At 39.8% G+C, this 12,196-nt stretch overlaps 2 protein-coding genes across 2 annotated transcripts; one reads left to right on the top strand and one right to left on the bottom strand.

The window, feature by feature from the left end:
• The first annotated feature begins 4,877 nt into the window (after nucleotides 1-4,877).
• On the top strand, nucleotides 4,878-7,643 carry LOC137781602 (potassium channel subfamily K member 5-like). The gene is made up of 5 exons (XM_068570474.1): nucleotides 4,878-5,104; nucleotides 5,560-5,671; nucleotides 6,404-6,570; nucleotides 6,667-6,835; nucleotides 6,947-7,643. Exons 1-5 carry the CDS (start codon nucleotides 4,919-4,921, stop codon nucleotides 7,639-7,641), a joined length of 1,329 nt encoding a protein of 442 aa, XP_068426575.1. The 5' UTR covers nucleotides 4,878-4,918; the 3' UTR covers nucleotides 7,642-7,643.
• A 200-nt stretch (nucleotides 7,644-7,843) lies between these two features.
• LOC137781361 (serum paraoxonase/arylesterase 2-like) lies at nucleotides 7,844-12,114 on the bottom strand. Its single transcript, XM_068570081.1, has 9 exons — nucleotides 12,010-12,114; nucleotides 11,741-11,808; nucleotides 11,518-11,573; nucleotides 11,149-11,314; nucleotides 10,232-10,355; nucleotides 9,934-10,134; nucleotides 9,723-9,804; nucleotides 9,088-9,216; nucleotides 7,844-8,005 (listed from the first exon to the last, which is right to left on the bottom strand). Exons 1-9 carry the CDS (start codon nucleotides 12,090-12,092, stop codon nucleotides 7,844-7,846), a joined length of 1,071 nt encoding a protein of 356 aa, XP_068426182.1. The 5' UTR covers nucleotides 12,093-12,114.
• Between the last annotated feature and the right edge of the window lie 82 nt (nucleotides 12,115-12,196).

Here is a 12,196-nt window from a genome sequence, read left to right as displayed (position 1 = left end):
CTTGTGTAAAACAACTTGCGCAGCTTTGAATATGCTTTAAATATGAATTTGTGATGGAGACACAGTTGCAGGGGTTATATTTGTGCCCAGGAGCTCTCAAGAGCACTAACGGGATTGATGGTAACAGCGCATCAATATTCATAGTGCACCATTATGTTATGAAGAATTCATGAACCAGGAATGGTCCATGTTTCTGCTCCTTTCTGCCAGCAGACATGTTGCCCACCCTTCTTGTCGTGGGCCAAGTTTGAATTCTCACCTTCATGCACATCATAGATAATTTAAATAGCACAGTATGATGCTATAGCAAAGGGAGGAGTCAGGACATTACGTTTTAAATTAATAGCATCATGTGCTATAACTTAACACAGAGAATATGGCAGGATAACTTTCCCAAAAAAAATTGTTACAGAGTTTCAGCAGCTAGTGGAACTGCGATAAACATTTGCATCCAGAAACAATGCTCACCGATGAGCCAGATTGGAAAGGAAGTGCTTATATTATGCATGCACTTGGATGTCATCTGAGATATCTTTAGAAGACAGTACCAAGCCCTGGAGCTCACAGTACACTGAACAGATTGTGGCAGACATTCTAGGCCACCTAAGTACACGCTGCATTGTGTTTGATCATCTAACGCTACTGTAAATGGATGTATTTCTTAGTTTACACTGCCACCTGGTGGAGAGGCAGTTTATTCAATATGTGTGTGGCTGATTTGACTGAACAGTCAGTCTGACAGGTTTGCAGTAAACACTGGCCGAATGTTAATTCCAACCCACATTTTCTTCATATATTAAACATTAATAATCCTAATGATACATTTTATTTGTTGAGCACTTTAAAAAAGGTACTCAAAGCACTTCACATGGTAAAAACAAACAATATAGCAACAATAATATAAACAAGAAACACTGTACACAGTGTGATCTTGGTATAAAAATGTGTACTATAAAATAAAAACACTCCATGGTGAAATATCAAATCACTAAACACACTGCAACGTTAATTATGTGCTGAGAGAGAGAGAGATCCCCACCAATACTACTCTATGTCAGCGCAGAGGGGCATGTGTTCATGAGAGATAAAGATGTGTATGTGTCACACTACCCCTCCCAAAACTAGTTTGGTGTGGGCACACGTAGGTTATTAACGGCAGTGCGTCATTATTTTAACTCTCAGTAAGGTTCCTTCACAATCTATTTTTCCGATCTGTTTGATGCTGAACTATAAACAAGATGCCATACATTTCTCTTTTAGAAAATAATGTGCTTTTTCCACACAAATAAAGAAAGTTTCATGGCAGAAACGCTTAGTTTAACAAGCTCTGTAAGATACAGAGTCTTCCCTCAGATCCCAGTAGGGTGGTTGGTCAAATAGAAATCATGAAGAATAAATATTTAATAGTCTCTATAAGGAATGATGACTTAGTTGAATCGTTGCATAAATAGAAATGAAATGCGCTTTGCAGCTGAGAGTTGCCGTTTGATTTTAACTATACTCTGCATGACCTTTAAATCATATGGCGGTGCATACAAATATATAAAGGTAAAATAATTGTTACTCTCTATGTACTCTCTTGTAAAATATCAGCACAATACCCTCCAACTTAGCCACATCGAGGAGCAAAACTCTGCTCCTATATCTTTGTGAAACTTCTATACTTTTTTCATACAACTTAGTTAGTGATTGGTACTCACATTGATGTAGAAGGTCATCGTAGATGGAGAGGACAAGCCCAGACCAGGTCAGAGAGAGAGAGGGAAAAAAGGATAAATTCAGTAAAATACTTCAACTATGTGACAGTTTACAAAAAGTAATGAAAAATGAGGGCTGCACATATAGTCAAGGAGGTGTAAAATGCTCTGCTGCACTTAAATACTGAACATTACGACTGTGAAGGTATCACATAATCTCGTTGATGTGCTGAATCAGAACATGAATAGCAGTTTAAAAGTAGGCAAGTCACAGTTGTTCCTGTAATGAATACGTATGTTAACACACTAGATTACTACCCCTGTTATCATAAACAGACACATGAAACGCATTCACTTCCTGTAGGGTACCCTACCTGTTCACCTGTGAGTGTGTTGTCCTGTTTGTGCTCAGTAAGCTAGGTGCAAAAGTATTTGGCGCAAAGTCCCTCGGCTCGTGACGCCACCTCACACCAAACCTTTGGCTGACAGTTCTGTTCATAGTTAGCAGAACCTCGACGGACCCGGAGCGGGTTGTCCCGGTTCTTATTATCCCCGGTAGGCGAACGGAACAGACATTTCTGACCTCGTCGTGTTTGACATAATCCTTCTAAATACGTAACAGTGAACTCTGAACGAACCGGCGCGCGCAGACGGGACATTCATAATAATAATAAAATGCAAATGTCAACGCACCGACGGCGGGTGAGCAGGCGAGTCCTACCTGAGCAGACAGCTGCCTCTTCTGTGAGTTTCCTTCACCTTTAGCGCGCTGCCATGAGTCCGGTGTTTCCCTTCACGACAAGTTGGAGGCTCGCTCGCCCGAGGTCTCCACAGAGAGAGAGAGAGAGAGAGAGAGAGAGAGAGAGAGAGAGAGAGAGAGAGAGAGAGAGAGAGAGAGAGAGAGAGAGAGAGAGAGAGAGAGAGAGAGAGAGGCGGTGTCGCAGCTGCAATGACGAAGCAATTAGCGGCGATGGGTGGAGATCCGAGGTGGGCACCTAAAGGGTCAGCATCTAAATATACCTAAAGTCGGAGAACAAAAGTAAAAGTACTCATTATGTACAATAGACAATTGCGTAATAATGTATAGATTGTATAAATGTAAACATTATAATTTATTATAATCGTTGATGCATGTCCATAATGTTGCAGCTATACTGCGGGATATCATGATCTATATAGTAATACGTTATCTGCATTCACAAAGTGCATCTTTAACATATATATATATATATATATATATATATATATATATATATATATATATATATATATATATATATATATATATATATATATATATTCCCCCTCTGAACTGGGAGTATAGAGTGGCAAAAGTAAAGTGGAATACTACTTATGTACCTTCAAAATGTGCAGTAGCCTTTACTGTTGTGTAATATTTATCGGTTTCCATTTTTGTAGGTTTTTTTAATTTATTTTTTCACACTGAATAAATGTTGGACGACTTACTTTACTACAGTAAATTAGTCGTTACTTTAAAATGATCATAAACTGGTAGTAGCAAGAGATAACATTATACTTACACGTCATTGCATTTCTGTTTACCTCTACAAGTGACTCAGGTGCGGTATAGTTTCTGGAGCACTGTGGTTGTGAGTGGATGAAGTAATCCAAACGGCTTCAACACAGATGGGAATATGCACTTTAATTAAGGAGGAATATAATGTTGGCAAAAAGGATTCCTTATCAAAATCTCACCTCAGTGCAAAACAGGTGCAGTTATTCTGCTGTATGTTTACTGGATTGAAGTATCGGTTTCTGGGCCTCAGAGGAATGTGTGGTTAGAGATTAAGCGTTTATTCAACAACTGCCAGTGCCAGTGATATCAGCAAAGTCACGATCACTGCCCCTGTTGCTGGAGCCACTTAGCTCCACACGGGGGCGCTGTTGTGCGTGTGTGTGCATGTATGGCGGTCGAGTTGCAGGTAAAGATTACTGTCATTATTTATTTTTAGGACCCTCTTTGCAACAGCGTAAATCTATTTATAGTCTCCAAGCAATTCATGGTCCTGGTTGTCATGCAGATGTGACTAATCATTACTTTCTTGTTAGATGACATAGTAAAGTTACTATTTGTGTGGCCTCCTAAAATAAAGTGATGCATGTAATAGTAGTGTTCCACTGTCATTAAATTGTTTTCAACAATCTAATTTGTTTGGGGGTGGAGTGATGTATCAGACTCAACATATTATTCCAAGAAGAGTGTATTTTATTTCTTAAAACATGTGTAAATGGGATCATTGGAAATGCATTGTAAACTTATGGTGACCACCTGTGTGTCCCCTCAAGTAAAGTATAGTGTATCAGGTTGACACACAAATATATTTGTCTGTCTGGCTCCATCTGACATTGAGTATGTCTCTCAAAAAAAAACAACAGTGTGAATTCCCAAAAGGCAAAGCACAGTTACAAAGCAGCTGTTACAGCCAGAACATCTGTCAACATCTGTGTTACCTAAAACCCACTGGCCAGTGTTGGCACTGCCCAAGTAATTTATCAAAATACATTATTACATAAAGGTGTATCCCATCACATTAGTGCACCTGTGTCTTTCTTTTGATAAATAAATAGACAAATAGACAGACAGACACACAGACAGACACACAGACAGACAGAAAACCCCTCTCATCCATTATCGTGCTGAGCAGCCAGGATCCACCCAGTGCGCGTCACTTTCCACACTTTACTTCAACCTTCTGGATGAAGATAAGAGCAACTGTCTGCACCAACACGCGCCGTGCAGTTCATACGGCTGCTCAACACATGTTGCCCCCTGGCGCGTGTTTTTATAATTGTTCCATGCAGGTATTCTGTGATAATAAAAGAAAGGATACATGTATAGCTTCGTATTTCCTATAAACCAGCTCATATGTTGATGTTGCATCCACAGAGACAATGTAACGCCATCTGCACGAATGTTTTGAAACCACATTTTTTTGTTTGTTTTTTTAACAGTTTTGTGAGACTGTACATGTTTTTTTGTCTTCACTATCATATAGGATACTACTGTTCTTATTCACAACACAGTGCCAGATGCAATGTTCCATTGAACAATGGAGCTGAGTTAGTATCAGCCCCCAGGGAGAGCAGCGTGGCAACCCCATATTGTGTTTTACCAGGAAGAAAGCGGCACAGGAAGGATAACCACAGACCTCAAAGGAATAAAACCGGGCTCGGCGACGGATTGAAGTTATGACTTTAGTATGGCGGATAAAGGTCCTTTTTTAACTTCTTGTATTATTTTCTACCTCTCGATCGGTGCCGCAATATTCCAAATTCTCGAAGAGCCAAACTGGACGTCAGCCAGAGACGAGTATATCCAACAGAAGGAAAACATTTTGAAGAAACACGCCTGCTTAACAGAGGAAAGTCTGAGTGAGATTTTGGAGGTATGAACCTGTTAGAAATATGTTTTCCATTTATCCTGACATTATAGCGTGAGTAACTTTCCCAGCGTTACCAACAACTCTCACAAAGTTATTGGATGGACTGTGTTTAGGAAACAGTAAGAGTAAAAGGGAAGTTCGTCACTTTTACGTATCGGGACAACACAGAACCGGTTTTTCCTGATTAAGGACCATCAATATGGCTAAAGTGAATTCCCCTACAATGAAACGACTCAAATGCTCTTTGTGGAAGTGTGTTTGTTTGTTCGATCGCAGAGTAGTTGCGAGCTGTTCGTGACTTAAACTTAACGCGCCGAGCGTGAAGGAGCTTGTTTCCCTTCACCGCAAATATGTTCATGTTTGCGCAAGGTGTGTCCGCTGACAATAGTTGCATATGTTGTGATGGTCATTTCCGAAATAAGCCATAGTGAACGTTTTCAATGTGTGTGATCACGCAGATAGTGTCAAATGCTGCTGGCCGAGGTGTGACCATCACTGGAGACACACACCGAAACTCGTGGGACTGGGTCAACTCTGTCATCTTTGCTGCCACCATAGTCACCACCATCGGTTTGTATAAGACATATACAGTATTTCACACAGATTAAATCAATATGTAATCGTACTCTCATGTGTGAGAGTACTATTGTAGCCATTTCAATAATTCATGAGGAAAAGACAGAAATGTGCAAAAAAAAGCACAACACTACTTTGTAAGATGAATTACTCGTGAATGATTTATACATTAATCATCAAGAACGAAAAACAAGTATTTTTGGTGTTGTCTTGAAATCATCTTGAGAGCCCTGGTTGTGATTAATTAATTATTAATATATGGCTTACACTGTTTTTTTTAACAATGAGATATTTTGCTATTTGTGAATCAATGGCTTTGTAAGTGATCAAACAAATAGATCTTCCTGCAAATAAATAACTACGCAAACTAAAATGACAAAGCATGTAATAATAGAAGGTAATATGTATTAGGCATGTTTTCTTTCAATCTGGCGAACAAAAGACTTTATTGCTTTACCTCACACCCATAAAGCATTGATCAATTACTTATTAACAATAATAAAGTCAATAATTTACGTTACATAATCATTTAAATTGGCGGTTCTTTTACTAGATGTGTACTTTAGATATGGTACAATATATAAACGGACAAAGTTTCAGGAAAAAAAACCTTTATTTTTTTAAATTTCCAAACTGACTTTAATCCAATTCGGTAGAATGGCCCTTATAACATATTACTTATTTCTCTTAGAGTTGTGCCTTCATATTTCCTGTCGTAATCTACAGGTTACGGTAATGTTGCTCCCAAGACTGACGGAGGCCGTGGGTTCTGCATCCTGTATGGTCTGTGTGGGATCCCTCTGTGTCTGGTGTGGATAAGCGAGCTGGGCTCATTCTTTGGAGACCGGGCCAAACGTCTGTCCCAAGTTATGATCCGTAAAGGCGTTTCAGTGGTGAGAATCTTACTGAAAGCTGAAGTTATGGTGTAAAAGGTAGCTCTATTGGAGTTATTTTAACATTTTGTGTGTTTCTTTTCTCCGCTCTGTCAGAAAAAGGTGCAGTTAACCTGCACAGCCTTGTTCCTGTTATGGGGGCTGTTGGTGCACCTGTTGATCCCTCCATTCATTTTCATGTCTATGGAAGGATGGAGCTACCTGGAGGGCTTTTACTTCTCCTTCATCACGCTCACAACAGTTGGTTTTGGAGATTATGTGGCAGGTTGGTTTCATTTATTTCAGAGAGTTCATGTTTCTATGAGGTTATCAGTGAGCCAGTTTTGTTCGGATCTTTGTTCTAAAAGTCACACGGCTGCGTCGACTCTCATTTCAGGTGTAAATCCAGACATTGAATACCCCGGACTCTACCGGGTGTGTGCAGAGTTGTGGATCTACATGGGCCTGGCCTGGCTGTCTCTGTTCTTCAGCTGGAACGTCCACATGGTTGTGAAAGCTCACAAGGTGCTAAAGAAAAGAAGACACAAGCACAGAAATCTCGATCACGAGGAACCTCTGTCTGTAGAGGAGAAGCACAACTCACAAGGAAGGCCGTCCGTTATCGACATCTTCAACTTCCTATCAGAGAAGGATGAAGACTACAGCACTGTCATCAATGAGATTGGAGCCTACACATTAAACCCTGCAGCCAACATAAACCGCTCGAAGAGCTGCAGTGACATCCTGACCACCAACATCCGGACCCTGGATCACTCGCCTCGGCGCAGACGAATGATCAGCATCAGCGAAGTGTTCATAAATGCGGAGCGTGCCGTGGACAAAGGCGCACCTGAGTTCAGTCCTGTAATACAAGAAAGCAACGAAGACCCTGAATGTGCGAGGACGGATAATGAAGAGAACAAGGACAGTTGTCCACTTGTTTCAGAATCTCATGGGATTGTTTTCACTGTGTCGAAAGCAGATGCCACGGAAGAGGAAAGTGTACAGCCTCCTGCTGGTGGAGGGTCTAGATTTACGATATCCAAGGTAGCAGAGAAGAATGTGTTAATGGATACAGATGAAAATGGATGAAATATTTTATAAATACTGTTTTATATACTGGAATGTATTGAGAGAACAAACATTTTGTAAAAATTAGACTAAATAAATGTTAGACTGTTTCTTGCTTTACAATGACATAAACACAATGAGCAAGTGTAAACAGTATTTTATTATTTCTATTCCATATCAATCCAAATCATGCTTTACATTTCTATTATCAAACAGATACAGATTATTTCAAATCACAATATAGGGCTTTGTGGAAAACAGAGCCAATTAGCAACTTTCCCTCATGGGGAGCTGCTACAGTGGAGGCTATGAGCACATGGCCGTTATCAACGTACTCCTGGCTCACTACTGGATGATCTGAGAGAATGTTCTTGATCCGGAGAACCTGGAGGAAACAGGAGGAAAAGTATCAGGCCACTTTCCTGCCTGGTACGGTCACCTTAACTGTAGTCTTGCGTAGCCAGCCCTATCTTCCCAGCTCTGTGTCAACTAAAGAAACATCTTAGCAATTTCTTTTCCCAATCTTGGACAAAGAATGCAGCCACAGTGCCCTTGCACAACACGTAGCGCAGATAGGGAAAGTGGCAAATGGCAGACTTAAACCTAATACAGTCTACATACGGTGGGTCAGACAATCCAAACTTTAGATCGAAGAGTTAACTTTCGAGGCTTGTGTCATTGGCGAGCAAAATAGTTGGCAAACCCAAAAATCACTTTTAAATAGAACAGAAGAAGACATTCAAATCAAAGTAGCAGGTTGGTCAGGGTGGCAGCCATTTTCATGTGAACCATGGCTATTGCAACTGAATTAGCGAACTTTGTAAAAACTAAACAGAGAGTAACTGAGTATGTTAGCCACTTAAAGCTTTATGCACACACACTCGTGTTACAGCGTACAGCAGACAACTTTGTTCAGTTCCTTTTCTGGAACAACTGTCACATTAGAGCATGTTAACCAGTTAACTAGCTCATAGCTAGCTAGCTTGCTAACTCTGCCATGCTCCCGGAGTGCTGCAACAACACTTTCCTGACCTTTGTTGTCACCATAACAGCTCCATAACAGCTCATAACAATCGCCATTTTCTTTTGTTCTAGTCAAATGAACATGGAAATCAGCTCTACTCCTTTTCTATGTGATCCTGGCAGATGAATCCTATTCTCTCCTCAGCCAGTCTGAGCTCTTGAGCTCCAGAAGGCTATGAAGTAACATTAGGAGCTGAAAATGTGAAGTAGTTCATCCAAGTGCCATCAATATTGTTTACACAACAAAGGGACTGAGGAGATTTAGGCCACAGCTATTGAACTGTTTTAATGTGTAATATGACCTTGTCTTCATGTTTTATGAGCTGCGTATCTGCTTCATTCATATGTTGCTGTTTCTTGTCAGATTTCCACCTTAGTGGACAATAGAGACATATTCTATTCTAAATATCAATGACAACGCTGAAACAAAGACAAAACGCTAACTTCGGAGCCGGGTGGATCTTCAGGGTCATACACTGCCAACTTCATGCCATTTGGGTGGCAACCCAGCCATAAGTCACCCGTCTTGTGGTCCACCTCGATGTTATCACAGAGGGACCCAACGGCTACAGACTGTTGAGAAACATTACATACAGTCAACGGATGATTATTTTCTGTCTGAAAAACTGAAACAAAGCATGAACAAATGTGTTATTAGGATTCTTTTGCGAAAAAAGAAAAGTAATGGTATTTGGGGAACACACTTTATTTATTTATTGCTGAGAGTTTAATGAGAAGATGGAAAGCATATAAGCATAATTTATGAAAACGTCAAATTTATGGAAGCCCATTTCCGCCACACACGCAAAAAAAAAAAATAGGACCAAAATAATAATAATATTAGGACAAAACAAATAAAAATAGAAATTAGGACCAAAAAAAAGAATAAATAAATTAGAACCAAAAAAAAAAAAGTTGATAATTTTTTTTTTATTTTTATTGTCCTCATTTTATTTTTATTTTTTTTGGGTCCTCATTTTTTTTTTAGTGTGTGTCAGAAATGGGCTTCCATACAACCAGTACTCTAATACATTTGTATTTTGGGCCTGAGGATAGAAAATAAGAAAACACTGTATTACCTTAAGGTGAACTAATTGCTCCCCTTCTTTTCTCTCATAAATGTCGACCAAATGGCCCATGATATCTGAAACATAAATATACCTGCAATAAAATAAAAAAAAAAACATTCCTGTTTTATTATTTTAGCAGTGCAATGGAAACATAGTGCTGGGGAAACACAGTAGGATTAAACACCACAGAGAATTAAATTAGAAATGAATTGAGAATAACCGTTTGTCAGGGGATATGTTGATGCCGTTTGCGGACAGAAAGCCATCGGCCGCCACCCTCACTTCCTTTGGACTGTAGTAAACCACATCACACCAGGCGAAACCCAGCAAGACAGTCAGAGTGTTGAGCACATCATTTGGAGAAGGTTGATAATTGGTGGCATAAAAGCTGTCTACGCCGACTGCAACGATGTCATTGACACTGAAAAACACAAAGAATGAGATACAAATCACCTCGAGATTGTCAAATGTAGAATATGTGATGCTGTCCTGGGTTTATTATACTGTCGACTACATACCTGTGGAGTAAAGGGTGGGTAATAGTTTTTAGGTGTACAAGTGTGTTCTCCTGAACTAAATGAAAGATCTCCACTTGGCTTTTGTGTTGAGGGTGATTGACAACAAACAGGTACACAGAGTCATCTGTGAACAAACACAATGCGTCGTCATTATTCTCCACTTTTACCTTTGGCACATACAAATCATGCACCTTAACGCTGAACCTCGTAAGATGTTTGAATATCACTATATAACAATATATTAATGTTTGAATAGAAACAATTATGTCAGTGTTTGACCAGTGTTTTGGTATAACTATCGCACTATTGCAAGTTGTAATCCTTTTTTCTATTTTATGGGAGTATTCTGGGTTTCCTCATCACGAGTGAATGAGAAACGAGTAAGCACTTGAGGTTGTTCACCAATCTGCTGCATGACAATTAGACACATGTATCTGCAGGGCTTTGTTGCATGAGTCAACAGAGGAAACCTGTGGTTGTAACTACTGGTTTCCCTTTCTGTCCCTTACTCCCTAATTTACTGGCTTCTTTAAACTGAAACATTTGGCCTAAAACACGGAGAGCACCAGAGACTCACTTCCAGTCTATTTAAATGTGTATGCATTAGATGAGTGCTCATCCTACCAACCACAGTGCCTGAAAGATTTCGTTTGATTTGAAGAAACTGAAACTTTATTTGTCTAATGTTGTTTTGTGGTCTTTTCAAGCCCTTTTCCTGCACCATTTAGACCAAGACTTTTGTTTTCAATGTTGAAATATAAACACTAAAAACTCTTTCGAGATTAATGTTCATTGTTTGAACGCTGCAGCAACGAGAAGAACAGCAAAAATCCATCCGCTTTATCAAATGAATTAAGTTTCAAGCGCATATTTTCTTTGTTCTATCATTGAGATGTTGCATCTGGTTTGTACTTTACCTGCCTCATCGACGTATGCACTAATGCCGTGTGGGTTGAAAGAGCTCAGGTCCAGCTCTCCTTTGATTTGCAGCTCCACTGCAGTTGGCTTTGGATGAAGCAGATCCATAACATACATCTTTCCTGGTTCATCAGAGAATGAAGGCAGTCCGGGAAATTTTAACCCCTGGAGCGGAAAACAGTGCATGTAAGACGTTGGTGCATTTCAATAATTATGCTTGAGGAGGTCAATACTTACAAACTGGTAATCACAACTAATTTAAACCGGTTGATGCATCATGTTACATGGTATAGATTCACATAGTGTGATTTCACGAAACTGCAATGATGCAGGGCTTAAGATTCCTGCAGTTGTGATAAGTGTCATACTGTGCTTAGAAAGGCCAGGCCATCTCGTAGAACTGTGATATCTTCTGCTCCATATTCTGTACGAAACAAAATAACATGTTTACACTTTTCACTTGTATAGTTGTATTACTCTCACACTCTCCCATTGTGTTGATACTTGACAGTCAACTGGACTTCAAACTCTTCATGAATGGAAATGCCAAAATTGAGATGATGGCATGAACACAAAGTTGTGATTGCCTACCAATATTCTTTATATAATGACAGTTGAGGTGTTTCACAGTCACTTCTCTGGAAGCAAGGGAAATTTCTCTGCAAAACAAATTAATTGACAACGTTTTTTGTTTACAGGAAAACCAAACAGAAAGTCTACCGGTTTATAGTCATTAACGTGAGCAGAGCTTGGTTACTAATACACTTGTAAACGAGCTCCCTTCATGCACCACATCTCTCACTAATACAGGTAACTGTCTACATAGAGAAGCATTACAACTTACTCCAAAACACACTTACTTTAGTTTCATAAATCGGTGTCCAACGAAAGCTGCAACGGCAGCAACAACAGCAGCAACTAGTATTTTCTTCATGGCAGCCATGTTTAGAAAGGTAAGAGGACAAACAGGCAGACTTTGTGCGCCGCACCAAAGGCCTGATTCTAATCTCCACCCTCGTGGACTCACGGACCTGGAGGCGCGCTCCC

This window comes from Clinocottus analis, unplaced genomic scaffold (assembly GCF_023055335.1).
Source record: "Clinocottus analis isolate CAN_PGR_092001 unplaced genomic scaffold, fCliAna1.0.p SCAF_9, whole genome shotgun sequence".
Taxonomy (NCBI): domain Eukaryota; kingdom Metazoa; phylum Chordata; class Actinopteri; order Perciformes; family Cottidae; genus Clinocottus; species Clinocottus analis.
Note: the sequence above shows the minus strand (reverse complement) of the source record. Positions and strands in the feature narration are given on the sequence as shown.